The 19523-nt window shown below is 43.9% G+C and overlaps 1 protein-coding gene across 1 annotated transcript in view; it reads left to right on the top strand.

Annotated features, from left to right (window-relative positions):
- The window catches only part of LOC126195301 (inactive dipeptidyl peptidase 10-like), a 358542-nt gene that overhangs the window by 216290 nt on the left and 122729 nt on the right, over positions 1 to 19523 (top strand). Inside the window, exons 8-9 of the mRNA XM_049933856.1 lie at positions 13845 to 13972; positions 18743 to 18866. Of these exons, the coding sequence (XP_049789813.1) occupies positions 13845 to 13972; positions 18743 to 18866 (252 nt within the window). The remainder of the gene's footprint in view (positions 1 to 13844; positions 13973 to 18742; positions 18867 to 19523) is intronic.

Raw genomic sequence — 19523 nt, 5'->3', positions numbered from 1 at the left:
TTAGGAAATGAGACACTTAAAGTAGTAAAGGAGTTTTGCTATTTGGGGAGCAAACTAACTGATGATGGCCGAAGTAGAGAAGATATAAAATGTAGACTGGCAATGGCAGGGAAAGCGTTTCTGAAGAAGAGAAATTTGTTAACATCGAGTATAGATTTAAGTGTCGGGAAGTCGTTTCTGAAAGTATTTGTATGGAGTGTAGCCATGTATGGAAGTGAAACGTGGACGATAAATAGTTTGGACAAGAAGAGAATAGAAGCTTTCTAAATGTGGTGCTACAGAAGAATGCTGAAGATTGATTAGATGGGTAGTCACATAACTAATGAGGAGGTATTGAATAGAATTGGGGAGAAGAGGAATCTGTGGCACAACTTGACAAGAAGAAGGGACCGGTTGGTAGGACATGTTCTGAGGCATCAATGGATCACAAATTTAGCAATGGAGGGCAGCGTGGAAGGTAAAAATCGTAGAGGGAGACCAAGAGATGAATACACTAACCTGATTCAGAAGGACGTAGGTTGCAGTAAGTACTGCGAGATGAAGACGCTTGCCCAGGATAGGGTAGCATGGGGAGCTGCATCAAACCAGTCTCAGGACTGAAGACCACAACAACAACAACAACAACAACAAATGTACAGTTGATCGGTGACAGCCTTCTTAATTGGTCAGTGTGTCAACTGCAACTGAAAATGAAGAGAACCGATTTTCGTGCTGTTATCAAACATTTTCATTTGAATAGTTGAAATGCCGCATAAATCAAAACAGAACTGGATGAAACTTACGCTGACTCTGCACCATCATTGAAAACCATTTACTTTTGGACTAACGAATTTAAAAGTGGTCGGACATGCACCAAAGACGAAGCGCGCTCCGGTCGTCCTATTGAGGTCACCACACAAAGGAAATGGTTGACAAAATCCATGATGTGGTAACGCAAGACGGCCGAATAAAAATTCTTCAGGTTGCTGAGACTGTAGTCATCTCAACTGAGCGAGTGCATAATATCCTGCACGAAGAATTGGCTATGAAGATGCTGTGTGTGATGTAGGTGCCGCTAAAGCTCACAGTCGACCAAAAGCGCACCCAGAAAAACATTTCAATACAATTTTTGCACAGATTTGTAACTTGACGAAACCTGGATCCACCATTACATACTTGAGTTAAAACAGCAGTCAAAACAATGGACAAAGGCTGGTGAAAGTGCACCGAAGAAGGTAAAGACCATTCTGACAGCTCGTGAGGTGATGGGTACTGTTTTTTGTGATTCTTAAGGAATAAGCCTCACAGTTTACTTGAAAGTGGGCAGAACCCTAACTGGACCCTATTATGCTTTATTGTTGAGTCACCTGATACTTGCGTTGGCTGAAAAAAGTACTCTTTCACCTGGACAATCCACCAGCCACACACCAGCGATAACAACGGCCAAAGTGCATGAATTGGTTCCTCACGCGCCCTATAAGCCCAAAGTGACTTCTCCCTATTCCCTAACTTGACACTTTGGCTTGCTGCGAAAAGTTTTCAGCAAATGAGCAAGTATAGTTGCAGTCAATGAGTGTTTTTCAGAGTTTGATAGAACCTAAAAAAAATGGTTCAAATGGCTCTGAGCACTATGGGACTTAACAGCTACGGTCACCAGTTCCCTAGAACTTAGAACCACTTAAACCTAACTAACCTAAGGACATCACACAACACCCAGCCATCACGAGGCAGAGAAAATCCCTAACCCCGCCGGGAATCGAACCCGGGAACCCGGGCATGGGAAGCGAGAACGCTACCGCACGACCACGAGCTGCGGGCGATAGAACCTACTTTTCCGATGGTAAGAAAAAGCTGGAGGATCGTTGGAATAGCTGTATGTCCCTCAAAGGAAACTATGTGGAGAAGTAAGAGTGATTGTTTATAACACAAACATTTTTTCTTGCCTCTTTTTTTGCCAGACATCTCAAAACCAACTCGTACATCCTCCGCAAGCCACCGTGTGGTGCATGGTAGAGGGTACCGTGCACTATTAACAGTTATTTCCTTTCCTCTTCCACTCGCAAACAGAGCGAGGGGATAAGCCTTCAGACGATCCGTAGTTTTTCTTATCTTGTTTTCGTGGTCCTTATGCGAATTGTACGTTAGCGGCACTACAACCGTTCTGCAGTCAGACGCAAATACCGGTTCTCTAAATTTTCTCAGTAGCATTTCGCGAAAAGGACGTCGTCTGTCTTTCAGGGATTACCATTTGAGTTCCCGAAGCATCTACATATACTCGCCTGTTGATCGAACCAAAAGCAGTATGGCTCTGAACTGCTTCGACGTTGCGGCGGCGCGGCTCCTTTCGTCCATTACCTGCAACTACCCGTGAACTCGTTGCAGCAGATGGCCGGTAGGAAAACCGAGCAGAAACCTATCTACCGTACTGCAACTCGCACCAGGCTGCATACAACGTAACTATTCCAAGAATAGGTCTCAATTTTGAATGAAAGGTGGAAATACTGGAAAAACTTTGGTATATTCTGAACCTTGATAATGAACACGTTCACTGCCAAGCCCGTGCTAATCTTAACAGAGTCATGCACAAACCATTTTATTCAAGTTAGAAAGTTTATGGTAACATATATCCCGAAATCTGAACAGCTACTAAGCACGGACTGTTCTTAAATGAAAATGCTCGCCATACTATTAAGTTTATCGATGTCTAATGCACACGAGTTTTTTAGTCACCGATCTGCTCAATATGCCACGCGGAATTACTGCCTTTTCTCATACACAAAATTACTTAAAAAGGCCGTACTTTCTAAAAAAACACATAGGAATAAATATGCCTTCGCTTTAAAACACTTCTCCTTCGGAGATCATACTACACACGACTGTACCATTCGAAGGCTGACTCCGCCGGCCGTTGTGGCCGAGCGGTTCTAGGTGCTTCAGTCCGGAACCGCACGACCGCTACGGTCGCAGGTTCGAATCCTGCCTCGGGCATGGGTGTGTGTGATGTCCTTAGGTCAGTTAGGTTTACGTAGTTCTAAGTTCTAGGGGACTGATGACCTCAGAAGTTAAGTCCCATAGAGCTCAGAGCCATTTGAACCAAAGGCTGTCTCCGACTACTTAGACAGCTGTAAGCATTCCACATCCCCAGGAGAAAAGACGCGCGAAGAATACTCCGTTCTGATTGGTCAGTTTTCTTTAAGGACAATAGAAAAAACATTATCCTCCCGCGTTAGTCCGCACTTTCCATGACTAACATATCAACAAATAACACACTTTCGAACTGTACGTTTTCCTGAAATAAATATTTAACATTCTGATATTTTGTTTACCATAAACTTACTTAACATATTATGATACAAAATTCCCCGTCATCTGCATTCACACTGTCTTAAAACTCTCTCACACTAGTTCGGCCAGCGTTCATCAGTAGAACAATGATATACATATTTACTTTAGACCACATTCACACGTCATTCACATTACTAAAAGCATATACAAAACTGTACGGATATGAATAAACAAATAAGCCTTCAAGAAATAAACAGAACAATTCGCAAAAACATTCTCTTGACCTATTTCTTGAATGTCTCTGTGCACAACTGTCCTCTAGCAGATGAAAATTATAACTACATGCTCGACTGCACCCCGACTGTGCACGCATGAGTCATTCTCCCGATACACAGGCTCTAGACAGGAGTCATACAAGGCGCCACGCCTCAACGTCTTCCTTTAATCAGGCTTGATGGAGAGCCCATACACTCCGTCAATGCTAAAAAATGGATCGCACTAGTTTTCTATATGCGGTCTCCCTTATAGATGAGCTACAGTTCCCTAGAATTCTCCCAATAAACGGAAATCGACCATTCGCTTTCCCTACCACCGACCTTACATGCTCGTTCCACTTTTCATCGCTTTGCAACGTTACGCCTGTGACTGTATAAAGCAGTACACCACTAATACAGCGGTCGTAAACTACAGGATTGTTTTTCCTACTCACCTGTATTTACACTACTGGCCATTAAAATTGCTACACCACGAAGATGACTTGCTACAAACGCGAAATTTAACCGACAGGAAGAAGGTGCTGTGATATGCAAATGATTAGCTTTTCAGAGCATTCACACAAGGTTGGCGCCGGTGGCGACACCTACAACGTGCTGACATGAGGAAAGTTTCCAACCGATTTCTCATACACAAACAGCAGTTGACCGGCGTTGCCTGGTGAAACGTTGTTGTGATGCCTCGTGTAAGGAGGGGAAATGCGTACCATCACGTTTCCGACTTTGATAAAGGTCGGATTGTAGCCTATCGCGATTGCGGTTTATCGTATCGCGACATTGCTGCTCGCGTTGGTCGAGATCCAATGACCGTTAGCAGAATATGGAATCGGTGGGTTCAGGAGGGTAATACGGAACGCCGTGCTGGATCCCAACGGCCTCGTATCACAAGCAGATGACAGGCATCTTAGCCGTGTGGCTGTAACGGATCGCGCAGCCACGTCTCGATCCCTGAGTCAACAGACGGGGACGTTTGCAAGACGACAAACATCTGCGCGAACAGTTTGCAGCAGCGTGGACTGTCAGCTCGGAGACCATGACTGCGGTTACCCTTGACGCTGCATCACAGACAGGAGCGCCTGCGATGGTGTACTCAACGACGAACCTGGGTGCACGAATGGCAAAACATCATTTTTTTCGGATGAATCCAGGTTCTGTTTACAGCATCATGATGGTCGCATCCGTGTTTAGCGACATGGCGGTGAACGCACATTAGAAGCGTGTATTCGTCATCGCCATACTGGCATATCACTCGGCGTGATGGTATGGGGTGGCATTGGTTACACGTCTCGGTCACCTCTTGTTCGCATTGACGGCACTTTGAACAGTGGACGTTACGTTTCAGATGTGTTACGACCAGTGGCTCTACCCTACCTTCATTCGACCCCTGCGAAAACCTACATTTCAGCAGGATAATTCACGACCGCATGTTGCAGGTCCTGTACGGGCCTTTCTGGATACAGAAAATGTTTGACTGGTGCCCTGGCCGGCACATTCTCCAGATCTCTCACCAATTGAAAACGTCTGGTCAATGGCGGCCGAGCAACTGGCTCGTCATAATACGCCAGTCACTATTCTTGATGAACTGTGGTATCGTGTTGAAGCTGCATGGGCAGCTGTACCTGTACACGCCATCCAAGCTCTGTTTGACTCAATGCCCAGACGTATCAAGGTCGTTATTACTGCCAGAGGTGTTTGTTCTGGGTACTGATTTCTCAGGATCTATGCACCCAAATTGCGTGAAAATGTAATCACATGTCAGTTCTAATATAAAATATTTGTCTAATGAATACCCGTTTATGATCTGCATTTCTTCTTGGTATAGCAATTTTAATGGTCAGTAGTGTACTTACTTTTTTCTACATTTAGAGCAAGCTGCCATTCATCACACCACAAACAGCAATTTTTGTCCAAGTCGTCATGTACACTCACTCAATGACGAGACTTCCCTGTACCATATAGTATCATCAGCGAACTGCCGCAAATTGTTTCTCATTCTATACGTCAGAGCGTTTATGTATACAGAGAACATTTCCCTGGGGCGCTACTGACGTTGCCCTTAACTCTGATGAACTCTCGCATTCCAGGACAATGTACGTGGTTCTATTACTTAATAAGTCTTCGAGCCACTCACACATTTGGTTACCCATTCCGTATTCTGGGTCCTTGTTAAGTTGGAGGCATAGAGGAAGAACATTAAAAACGGATATGAGGAAAAGACAGCACTCGTCACAAATGATCCAAAGACGATAGTGTGATGAATACATCTGTATACATTCTGTATACATAAAGTCAAATAAATCTGGGCTGGTGTATGAAGCTGGACCCCTCGACCCTGACATCTTGGTTGTGGTGACAGACTGGTCTGTAGCGTATCCAGAGGTATAGGGTGGTGTTGTGTACATAGTTCCGCGTAGTCAGCGCGTACACAACTTTTCCACTAGAGCGCGCCCCGCTAAGCACAACAGCGCAGGCGCAGCGCTCGTCCGTCTCCGCACTACGAGATGGCTCTGCCGTAGAAACGGACCAAATTCTGCTTCCGCACATCCGCGTATTAGTATGTAACGCAACCAATGAGATTGCTGTTAACGTATAACCTTTTCTCCTCGCGGATCACACTCGCGCAGTGATACCTGAACGCTCGAGGTATTATAACGAGCGTACAGACCTCCGATTAGTCAGTCTGCATTAGTCTGCATTAGTCTGTAGTCAAGTTTCAGTCTGCGCCTAATAAGATTATCATATTCCTGTACATAGCCATGAAGAGAAATGTATAGACACTTTGTCAAGTATCAGAGATACGTGAGAATAAGATTAACGTACCAAGACCAAAGGAACTTCAGATTGTCAATTGTAAATAGCATCAAGAATCAAGTTAAGTAAGGTTTATGATTTTTATTATTTTAATAAATGTGTGTGAAAATTAATCAAGTTCTGTTTAAAGTTGGTAAACGTCAATCTGCTACTCTAAGCGTGCAAGTGGCATTTCTATCGTCTGACCTAACGGCAGAAGATAAACACGCCACAATAAGACCACGAGACATATTGCTGACACTCGCCTACTTCGTTAGAGCGACAAGTCAAATAATCTGATGGTGTGTGTACCGAAGGTCTTACAGTACGCGCACCACACGTGGGTTGACATAGGTTGAACAATCCTCGTTCCCCAGGAACTGGAACCCCATCGCTGCCATTCTCAATAGCAACCAGCACCAGTCGACGAACGAGGCGCGAAAATGAGAGGCACTTTACAACTGTTCCTCCTCTGTACGAGAGCTGAATTTGGTACTGTCTGCTGCTCGTTACAATAAAGTGCATTACACCACATTGCAGCAGCTTACAGGAACAGCAAAAGAAGTTCTCCTCATCCTGCGAAATCACACATAAGCGTAGTTTACACGACGACACTAGGTCGCAGCCAACTGCGCTACCGGCCACTGCGCATGTGCGCCGCGCGTTTGCGCGATTCGTCGGTGAAACTAAAGAGTTTCGGCGTGTTCCAACTTTGCCGACACTAGTTGCATGGGTTTTGAGGTTATGTGTGTTCGTCGAGTGTATACAAGCTGAAATATGAAATGGAGAACGGAGAATAATGTTCGCTTTTTGGATATCTATGCTTTGAGTAGGTGGTTGTGGGATTTCAGTGGTGCTGATTACAAAAATAAGCAGCATATTGCTGCCGCTGAGACCGTCATGTGCGATCATAACGTAGATGGTTTGACAATATCTGAGCTCCAGGGTAAAATTTATTGAGTTAGGAGCACATATACAACTGAATTAAGAAAAATACAAGCAAACGTAATTCTAGCTGTAGAAATGCTCTTGTCTACAAGACTAAAATCCCATCGTTCAAAATGGCTTACGCTTTTTCTTTAAGGAGTATTATTGACAGGAGGGAGGCTACACAGATCAAGAAGCTAAATTCTTTATTCAATATTCATCTATTTAAAACGTCGCAACAGTGCTCCCCATTCACATATGTTTGAATTTTGAAATATTGCCACTGTACAGATCAGCAGTTTGCAAACCATTCTCTTCTTAATGCGATCTGCTTCGAATAATTACTGCTGTTAATGTTAATAATTATTACTGTTAATAATTATTGGTGTTAATGAAAAAGTGTCATCACCAACTAAAACCGCATCTTATAGCATGCCGACAGTTCTCGATTGCAATGATATGTAATTTCAGTTCTGGCAACAGTGCTTCATGCATTACAGTATCTTTACTCCTTATCGCATAATTAACTCTGCTTAGAAGAAACGTTAACAGTTCTGGTGACAATCTAAGATAGCTGAAAGTACTTCTTGGTTCTTCCATTATAAATTATTTCAGCAAGGATGCTGGGCAACCAGCTGACGCCTGTTCTTCATCCAGTCACGAATCGAAACACGTTTCTTATTTTTTTCTTATGCAGCCATTCCACGCAACAAGCTTTAACTCCATCACAACTCGTGTGACGTGCAGCTGCCAAAACTTTCATTTCAGACACGACTCAGGAAACCACAAAACGACGCAAGTGGAGTATATATTGGTTTCGCCGTGTCTACAGTGAAATATGAAACCATTTGTGTGCAACGTATTCCACGCAACGAGTGGCGCAACCCAATGTCGTCGTGTAAATTAGGCTTTAGAAGACAGGATAATTCCCTGAGCCGCGAAGGGAGGCAATCTTAAAACCTCTTTTGGAACCCAGAAAGGTCCTTACTTGCCTAAGTGGTTATTGCACTGTTTGCCTCATTAGCTTCGTAGGAAATACTTATTGGACCTGATGGTAAACACCCATTTCGTCGTGGTTGTCGACTCCAGACAGCTCATTGGTCGCTTCAAGTTTTAGTTCCGGAGGTATCATTCCACTACTGGCCTTTCTAAAGACGGCTGTTCACCTGGTTCCCTTACTAAAGCAACGATTCTTAGGTGTCAGTTCGTCCCTGGGAAGGTGAATATTCTCGGACAACTCCAACAATAGGGCTTCCAAAGACATTCCTGCTACTATAAGCGGTCCTTTCTTTCTCGCCTCTATTTCCAGTGCCAAACTGTGTTAAGTGGTGTCCCACAGGCGTGAACAGAAGAGTGATCTCAAGGGATCACTCTGAGCCTCACCATGCTCTCTAACAGCAGGATGAAGGAATTAGGCTCGCCACAGACGCGTATCGCAGCAGTTCCATTACCAGTCTCCGTGCTGAGGCTGGTAAGCCGCCACTACCCATCCGACAGCAATGCGGCAAGCAGAAATAACCTTTAAATACTTCTGAAAAAAAATCATGATATGCCGCAATTGTTAAAACTATCATTTTCGGTAAAACATCAGATCATCATCAGATATAAAAAGTGTCATTAATTACAGAATATTCTTTCATGATTGAACATATATCCTGCAAGTAGGACTAAGGATGATCTGTTGTTTGAATGGCGCTGATAGTTTTAGTAAAGTGACATATTGCAGTTGTGCCAAAACATGATTTTTCAAAAATATTGGTTTTTGTTGGATACGATCCCCAGTCACTTGGTTGAGACAGCATCCAAATGACCATTTGAAATTCTCCCAAAGGAAGATCTTGTAGCACAATATATCGACCGGATTCCAATCACTGCGCAGTCTACCATCCTGTATTCAGGCTACCATCCTATATTCTCAAGAGAGCGCAAGTTACTTTCAACCTCCTGAAGTACAAAATGACAAGCGCACCGAAACACATATCTGAATTAATATCATATAACATATAATATCGGTACAGTGAATCCGTGCTGATTTCCAACTATTCGTTTGCTCAGAGGGACCATCTTGGCTGATCATTTGTTTTGTCCTAATTATATCCTCAAGATACGTGTCAAAAAAAATTCATCTATATTGCGGAGCTGCATACGATCTTTAAAACCACAAAATTTCCTGTTAGCTCCAATTTCCTGCGTGTACTACTAACCATCTAGAGCGTGTATTCAATTGCTAAACCAGTCATCTGTATAGGAAACTGCCCTTCAGGTATAACATATAAGGAAATAGGTGATATTCTTCTGGATGCCAGGCCGTATTGGAATTCGGGAAGAAGAATTAGCAGGTAGAGTAGCCCAGTATTTATACACTCCTGGAAATGGAAAAAAGAACACATTGACACCGGTGTGTCAGACCCACCATACTTGCTCCGGACACTGCGAGAGGGCTGTACAAGCAATGATCACACGCACGGCACAGCGGACACACCAGGAACCGCGGTGTTGGCCGTCGAATGGCGCTAGCTGCGCAGCATTTGTGCACCGCCGCCGTCAGTGTCAGCCAGTTTGCCGTGGCATACGGAGCTCCATCGCAGTCTTTAACACTGGTAGCATGCCGCGACAGCGTGGACGTGAACCGTATGTGCAGTTGACGGACTTTGAGCGAGGGCGTATAGTGGGCATGCGGGAGGCCGGGTGGACGTACCGCCGAATTGCTCAACACGTGGGGCGTGAGGTCTCCACAGTACATCGATGTTGTCGCCAGTGGTCGGCGGAAGGTGCACGTGCCCGTCGACCTGGGACCGGACCGAAGCGACGCACGGATGCACGCCAAGACCGTAGGATCCTACGCAGTGCCGTAGGGGACCGCACCGCCACTTCCCAGCAAATTAGGGACACTGTTGCTCCTGGGGTATCGGCGAGGACCATTCGCAACCGTCTCCATGAAGCTGGGCTACGGTCGCGCACACCGTTAGGCCGTCTTCCGCTCACGCCCCAACATCGTGCAGCCCGCCTCCAGTGGCGTCGCGACAGGCGTGAATGGAGGGACGAATGGAGACGTGTCGTCTTCAGCGATGAGAGACGCTTCTGCCTTGGTGCCAATGATGGTCGTATGCGTGTTTGGCGCCGTGCAGGTGAGCGCCACAATCAGGACTGCATACGACCGAGGCACACAGGGCCAACACCCGGCATCATGGTGTGGGGAGCGATCTCCTACACTGGCCGTACACCACTGGTGATCGTCGAGGGGACACTGAATAGTGCACGGTACATCCAAACCGTCATCGAACCCATCGTTCTACCATTCCTAGACCGGCAAGGGAACTGGCTGTTCCAACAGGACAATGCACGTCCGCATGTATCCCGTGCCACCCAACGTGCTCTAGGAAAGGTGGAAATGGCATGGCAAGCCGTTCCACAGGACTACATCCAGCATCTCTACGATCGTCTCCATGGGAGAATAGCAGCCTGCATTGCTGCGAAAGGTGGATATACACTGTACTAGTGCCGACATTGTGCATGCTCTGTTGCCTGTGTCTATGTGCCTGTGGTTCTGTCAGTGTGATCATGTGATGTATCTGACCCCAGGAATGTGTCAATAAAGTTTCCCCTTCCTGGGACAATGAATTCACGGTGTTCTTATTTCAATTTCCAGGAGTGTAGTAATGCAGAATGGCATTACGTGGCGATCAGTTTTCTCGCTGTTCAAGCTCAGCGTTTTTGGAACAAAGGGGTCTGGAAGGGAGAGATATGCTAATAGTGCACGTAACACACTTCCAAATAGAGAACATTTGATGGACTGCTTACTTTTCTGGCCAAACGACCAACCAGCGTGAGCTGTTCGCACAAGAAAGGGTAGTCCACAGTTTGGCCATGGACTTCCCGTCTATGTTACGTGACGAGGCGCAATTTGTGACTACCCGTCTGGATAGCCGTGCATGTTAAAGTGATACTTCCAGGAGGGGGAGGTACGCCGGCCCCGAATCGAATCCTCCTGGAGGATTAACGAGGGTCGGCGTGCCTGGATGTGGTTTTTCGGCAGTTTCTCACATCCCACCAGGTGAATACCGTGCTGGTACGGAAGTGTCGTCTCAGTTCCACGATTCGCAAACATTTCGAGAAAACTTTCGCTCACTTTCGCATGGGTAACACTACATGCAGAGGGTAGTAGTGTGGCAACAGGAAGAGCATCCGGCCACCTCTTAAATTAACCAAGCCGAATCCGTTAATAACCATGCCGACCCTGCGACGATGTGGGATAAAGCCACGAGAAACAGAATGCACAATATGTGACGCATTTACAAAATAATTGTTTGCCTTCCCCGTTTTCACAGAGGCTATTGGTAACACACAGCATGGCATTCTAAGTTGGTTAAACCAGCCAATCCTTTTTATTTGTCTGTGCCCTTTCTCTTTCATTTAATGTTATTTAAGAGGGGATGCATGTAAAATTTGTCAAAAATGTTGAAATTTTTTTGCTATCATATAGTTCTGTAGCATGTTGGAAATATTATCTCCGATTTTCAAACTTCAATTCGTGCTACAAATTATATAAAAGCCATCTTGTTAGAACCAATAAGCAGTGCCACGTCCCCCCTTTCTACACGATTCTGTCCTTGCTTGCGATATTTTAATATTTTCTGGCATCAGAGAAAACACCTGTATAGCATAGAAGGCTTTGAGCCCATTTACTATGTGATGAAATAAAATTTACTAAGGAAATGCACACACGTTGGAACACAAAACACGAACAAAATCTTTAATAACCCCATTTAGAAGAGACGCCCAAAGACAACATTTTGCTCATCTACTATTCTCAAAATTTCCTGATATTGTGCTTACCTGGTTTTCATTGATGGTACCAGTGGAAGAATCAGGACCCATATGAGATTAGGATTTGACGCAGACTGCTTCACTGAAAACCTATTGAAGAAGGTTGATGGTGTGTGTATTGCTAATTTTGAAATTCCAGTAAAGGATTTCGTCAACAGGGTACGCCAAAAGGATCAGACTAGAAGAAAAGAGCTACATAAAAGCCAAAAAGACCAACTGTATGGTTGTGACCAACATTAAGGTACAGGGTGATAATTATTGAACTGTATGAAATAGAAAACAGCCATGGCTTCTGAACGGTTGGCTGTGGGGCATGATGGGAATTACTGTGCGCATTATGGTTTCGTTTACCGACGAAGCCCACTTTTATTTGTATGGGTTTGTAAATAAGTAAAATTCGCGCAATAGGGGGACCGAGAACCCGTATTTCACGATCAAGAAGTCTCTTCACCCTCAGTGGTTGACTGTGTGGTATGCAGCGTCCAGTCAGGGAATAATCGATGCGATATTCCTTGATGGTATGGCGACTACCGAACGGTACGTGAAGGTTTTGGAAGATGATTTCTTACCCTTTATCAAAAGTGACCCTGATTTTGACAAGATGTGGTTCATGCAAGACGGAGCTCGACCCCATCGAAGCAGTGTCCGAAGAGCACTCTGGGGACCGCATTCTGGCTCTGGGATACCCACAGGCCACTGGCATGGGCTTCTATTAGCTGTCGTATTCACCGGATCTGAACACATGCGACTCCTTTTTGTGGAGCTCTATCAAATACAACGCGTACAGCAATAACCCCAAAACCATTGCTGAGCTGAAAACAGCATCGATGTTCCGACACTTCAGCGAGTCATGCAGAATTTCGCTATTCATCTGCACCACATCATCACTAAGGGCGGCACGCATGCCAAACATGTCATAAACTAAATCTGAATATTTGTAGTGACGTTTACATGCTGAATAAAGTGTGTGCACACCGTAGTTTCTAACTAATTTACGTTTTGTTCGTATAGTTCAATAATTGTCACTCCGTATTTGTTTCTGGCATAAATGCTAATAAAATCTATTTGTTGCTTTTCCGCAACTTTCATTTTTCGTTGTATAAGGAATATTTTCTGCTGAACCATTGCAGGTAAAAATGTGAAACTTGCTATAGAATTTGTACACACCTTAAAACATCTTCCTGTGGTATAAAAATTTTATAAGTGCATTACTGTCAAGTTTATTTAAATTTTTGTGAAGTATAAATTGCTATGTATCATACAGACAAATTTTAAAAAAATGTTGCGAGAGTTCTAAGACTGACATTAAAAAACTGGTACACACATTTGCTTATCTAATTACTAAGAATAACCACTATCACATTTTGAAAGTGATAAGTAAAGTAACCTTTGAGAAACTTTTACTCATTTGATAGTATGTATTCTAAAAATATTCAACAACGTACTGATCGAATTATTTGGCAAAAAAATGAAAAAATACACATTATAGCCAACAACATAATGACAACAAGTGCAAAATTTGGTTCAATCATGTCTCAAACAGTACAAGTATATTCGCTTAAATGTACACGTGTATTTTCTCATATGTGTCCCCTTAATTTATACCTGTTTTCGATCAAATTTAATTTTGTGATCATGTGCTAACTCATACTGAGATCTAATGACCACATATATCATCCACCAGTCTAGTTTGACGCACTTGGGAGCATGAATATCTGTGGTTCATTTAACATTAAGAAAGTAATCACAGCTTCTATGTGTTAGGTTGGGACACCGAATCCGGTGGTAACACTGAGAGTGGTGGACCTGCAAGAAACGGCTATGACCACGACATCGACGATATGGCCTGCTTCTGCCATAAAGAATGTGCGGCCACCTTCCCAACTACCTACGTAAGTACATTACAGACAATTAAACCAGTATGCTATAGCTGACGTGACGAGTAAAAAGGAAGACGCTTTCCTTGTTCCGGTTACTTGGATGAAATTACAAAACATTTTCTTCAAAATACAATGGTGAGCCAAAACACTGTGACAGCTATCCACTGCGAAATTGAATGATGGCGTTAAGGGCACGTGGCGTATCCGGTGTTCATAGTAGCAGAAATTAATGGGGGATCATTCCAGCGACGATGCAGGCCACAAAACGTAAATCCTCTGACACAGTCGACTTTGACAAAGTTCAGATTGTTTGACCAGCGTCTGGCAACGAGCATCTCGGAAACGACAAGGATGATTGGCTATTCGTGTACTATAGTCATGAGCATCTACGGAAAGTGGATGAAGCAATGTGAAACCCCGAGTAAGCAACAAGGTTCAAAGTCCACATCTCATCACAGATGTAGAGGTCGAAGGCCTGTCTATCTGTCCAGCAGGATAGGTGGCGATCTGTGGCAGACCTAATGACAGAACACAATGCTTATGCAGGTGCAAGTTTTTTGGAGCACACCATTCAGCGCACATGGTCGAACATGGGACTCTGCAGCAGGCTACCCCTACGTGTTCCTACAGGATAAAAAATAAATAAAAAGAAGACTTTACAAGCTAAGATGGCACATCGTGCATATGACAAGGATCAGTAATCACATATGAACCGGGGGTCGCAAATCCCATCCGGGGCTACCAAATGGCGTTGCAATTATTTCGTCATGCGCCACAAGTGGACGACCACCACAGGATATTGCGGCGGCGCGGTTCTTTCCGTCCCTTTACGACGGACCTGCACCTACCTGTGAACATTGTCTCAGCAGATCATCAGTAGGAAAGCCGAGTGAAACCTACTGTACTTCGACGTGAATCAGGCTGCAATTTAAGTCACTAATCTACATTTCTGGAGAAAGTTTTCACACAAATGAAAGTTTGGAAATTTTGTCCTCAATTAATATATTCTGAAACTTAGGTGAACAAGTATCACTGCCGAGCCCGTGCTAGACTTAACACAGTCACTCACAATCCCTTTCACTCACGTTAGCAAGTTTATTGTGTTGCATTTCCCGAAAACGTAATAGCTACAAAAATGCTGATTGTTTTAGATCGATAATGCTCGCCAAATATTAAGTCTGTCGGTACCAAATGCAGTCACAGTTTTTTAGCCACCGACCTGCTCAATACGCCACGCGGAATATATGTCTTTTCTCGTCGCAAAATTCACTTAAAAATTCCGAAATTTCTACACGCCCATCGGAATAATTATGCCGTCACTTTACCACACTTTTGATGTATGAAACACTGCTAGATCCGGCAACTTATCGTTTCCATCGGAACTACTACTACACACGTTCGAACTGTTTCATGGCTAGGCTCCCACCCTTCTCTAGAATACTCAAAGTCTTCCCTACCAGCAGAGAAAGGCGTGCGAAGAATATTGCTTTACCATTGGTCAGTTTACTCAACAGCCAATAGCATAACAACATTCTCCCGCATCAATAACCAATCGCAAAATAGTAAACCTAACGACTGCACTTTTTACCGACTTAATTTTCTAATATGCTGCAGTTTTGCTTATGCATAAAGTTATTTACTATTGTTATTTATACCTGAATTAACTTTCCCTTTACCATAAACTTACTTTACAAATCTGTTCTACGAAAATCCCCTTTGTCCATATCCATACTTCTTCGAAATGTTCCCACACTAAACCCCACTACATAACTCGTTAAACAAATGTCTTCATATTAACCTTAAACCACACTCACGCATCATCCATACTGCTAAAACACATTTATAACATTTTACATACACAGAAAGAAATAATAACACTTTATGAAAATACTAGAACAGTTTATGAAAAACATTCTATTACTTTAGTGCACTCTAGTGGGCACAATCGAAACTAAAATCACAGTCCCCCTATTCAATGTTGTCCTCTATCGGCTGATACATAAACCACGTGCGCGTCCAGTCTCGCGTCACCATCTGTCACTCTCCAGCTCTGAGACACATTTCCCACTTAACCGCCTCCAAGGCAGGATCGTTATACGGCGCTACGCCTCAATATGCTCAAAGTTTTGTCTAGATGCATCGAGACACTCCAGACATCGACGCTGCATTGAACAGCGCACCCTCTCAAAGACACCTGGTGTATCTCGAAGATATTCTGCTGCCGCAACAAGCCTGCCCACTTGATCCTCCATCAATAAAACAGATTTTTCATACACAAGGCCCTTCAGATACCCTCACAGGAAAAAAGTCGATCGGTGACACAATGAGTCATGGTGGTGGCCATGCGACTGGTCCACCGCGACCAATCCAGCGCCCGGGAAAGGTTGCGTGCAGATGTGCCCTCACCAGTCTGCTGACATGTGCGAGGGCTCCGTCGTGCTAAAATCGAATGCAGCGACGAACAGGCGTGGCAATATTACTCAGCATGTCCCGCAAAACCTCCCGCAGGAATACGAGATGCGTGCAACCATCAAGTTGATCCGGGAGAATGTACTGCTCAATTAAACGCAAAACCCTCTCGTGACTGTACGCCCTGTCGTTGCATTTGCGACCCCCGGTTCCTATGTGATTGCTGATCCTTGTTCTATGACCGATGTGCCATGCCAGTTTGTAAACGCTTTTTTGAATCACCTTGACCCAACGACATTGTCAGTAACGATTGCTGTGGGCACGGGATAGCAAACACTGGGCCGTGAAGCGATGGAAACTTGACGCCATGTGGCATCGTAGACTGTAGTCATTCCAGTAGGGCGCGAATGGAGAGTCACTGGTTCCACCTCAATGCCGTTTAGCTGCAACACTGAGCTACAACTGGAAAACAAGCTGTGCAAGTCAGAGTACATGTACTTGCTGGGCTCTGTCATCGAATGTGCCCAGGATTTCTGGGCTCGTCAACACTCTTGGTCGCTTCAAAATGTAGCAACTTCGCCGTTCAGACGCTCGTTTTGGCCTTGTCAGAAACTGAATAGTTACTCTTCCATTCAGCCTGAGCCTTCTCGCGACACCTTGCGCAGTCACCGTTATGATGATATCCCTCTGTTGCCATAATGTCATTTTGCTACATTGCTTGAGTGCTCAGCCCATCCACAGCGTTTCAATAGCTTCTGTGCTTGCAGCTACACCGGCAGTGTTTCTATCTCTTGGCATTCTGCCTGGCCATCGACTCATTCTGCTTTGCCTCAGGCATTGCCAGGAAAGAACTCAACATTTTTTTTAATATTTGATATTAAATATAATCCACTATTTTATTCTGAGGCGCAACAATTCTTGCATTGGAGATGCAACAAAAGTTCTTTGCGTAATTGCATTCAATACTGTCCTATGACAAAACATTCTGTTAAATACCGCTAAGTTCAAAAAAGTATTAAAGCTACAGAAGTATACACTAAGTATATTACGCAAATTCAATAACCAAACATCCTGCTGAACCTATTCAGGGACCTTATACTTATGTGCCAATACAAATACTCCCCTAATGGTATTTCTGGTTAATAACAAGACAATTTAGAATGAAATGCGAAAATCACAACCACAATTCTAGAAACAAAAATAAATTCCATGTAGACATTTGATCTCTGTCTAGTGTGCAGAATGGAGTCCTAATTTCTGATGGAAATGTCTACAACATATTGCCAGTGGACAGAAGGCAGGGAATTGGAAATTACAAATGTTCAAAAACAATTCAGGGATACCTTATTAGACATTCCTTCTATAATCGTACAGACTATTTGGACTCAGGGGTGTAATTCCATTACTCATCAGCGTGAGCAGCTCAGAATTAGTCACAATTTGTTGCTAGAAGTAGCCTGCAGCCTCTGCTGCTGCCTGTTAATGTGTAGTCAGACTCATTGCACATCCCAGATGGCTTCCTGTCATGATGGGACTTACGGAACACGATGCATAAATGAATTAAGGGGTTCGTAACTTTATGACAGTGACTCTGAAAGACTGTCACAAAACATGCAGCTCTTCTTTGATAATTCTGTATCTCTCCCTTTAATCGAACTTACTAATGGGTTCCTTAGTTCAGGGTGTGTTTGCAGTTTATGGGCGCTCAACGGCGAGGTTATCAGCGCCCCTACAGATGTTAAAAGAAATTAATGTGGATAAAATGGCTAAAAATGTTATGGCACAGAGAGGAATAAACCTACAAAATGACACACTCACTCACTATAACCTCACTCGTGCCCTTAGTTCAAAAGAAACGCAAGAAATAGATGAATTTCGTAAGTGACCTTCTTCGTGAACAGATTTTTCTTATGAATCTATATCAGTCTGATCTCCATCAATCTGCGTTCCACCAAACAAGATTTGTGCAATGATTCAATCGCTTTTAAATGAATTTCAAGTGATCCAGTACCAATTAGGTACCATATTAAAAACAAATAAAAGAAACTGTGTCCAAGAGCATGGACTGGAAAATAGATGAATTACAAGAACGGTAGAGAAAATTACATTTGCTGGCGTCTTGGCTAGTAAGGAGAAACTTGTACTGCGATGTTCAGCCTGGAACTTGTGTTTCATTCGGTATTTCGTGAGACACAAAAGATATTTCAACAGCACTACAGAAAAATCATGTACTTTTCCAAACCACATACACCCATACACACACACACATGTATATGGACATATATGTTATTAACTGCACGATTTATCCACATTAGTGAGGATGAATGATTTTTTTTTATTTTACTTACGTAATGCGCGGTCTTTTGTTCACAGCGACCATTATCTGACAGCAGCAACGTGGATCTCGAACGCAAAGGTGTGTGCTGTTTGGATGAATCGCGCACAGAACATTTCCCTGATCAGCGTGTGCAAGCCACCACTCTGGAATTGCGAGCAAGTAAGTCAGATCAGCTGTTAAGTGTACTGCTGCAAGGGGTCGTTCACATAACAATAAAACTAAATTAAATGTTGTGCAATATTGATTTCTTCAGTCTGTGAGTTCAAGAAAACTAGTACAACCCAAAAATGTGCCTAAATTCAACTGTACGAGGCTCTCTTTGAGAGATTGGAAGGTGTCCTGAAGAACAAACTGAGGACAGGAAACCCTATCTGGAAACACCATCCAATGTTGTCACGGAGCATTGCTGTTACAGGAGAAAACCCCTGCCGCTGGGCCGACTATTCAAGGGCAAACGTGAGTTGTAACGCTGACGTATTGCAGGCCGAACACTTTGCAGTATACAGGACGCTACCCGGCATCTCACGCGTTCACGCCTCTCACAACACGTAAAGTCAGCTAAGAGCAGTGACTAAGTGACCTCACCTTTGCTGCCTTTAGTGTGGCCTAGCAGCTGATATTTTCCCCTACATCAGCGACGCTCCGTGGAGTCGACGGATAACATTTCTGGACATGGATTCTAGCTCCTAGTTTGTCCCTAAAGACAACCCTCACAGCCCCTCGAAGTTTGTCGGTATATTTCTGTTACATCTACATCTACATTTATACTCCGCAAGCCACCCAACGGTGTGCGGCGGAGAGCACTTTACGTGCCAC

The sequence above is a fragment of the Schistocerca nitens genome, chromosome 7 (assembly GCF_023898315.1).
Source record: "Schistocerca nitens isolate TAMUIC-IGC-003100 chromosome 7, iqSchNite1.1, whole genome shotgun sequence".
Taxonomy (NCBI): Eukaryota; Metazoa; Arthropoda; class Insecta; order Orthoptera; family Acrididae; genus Schistocerca; species Schistocerca nitens.
The sequence above is the reverse complement of the archived record's forward strand: the minus strand, read 5'-3'. Positions and strand labels throughout refer to the sequence as shown.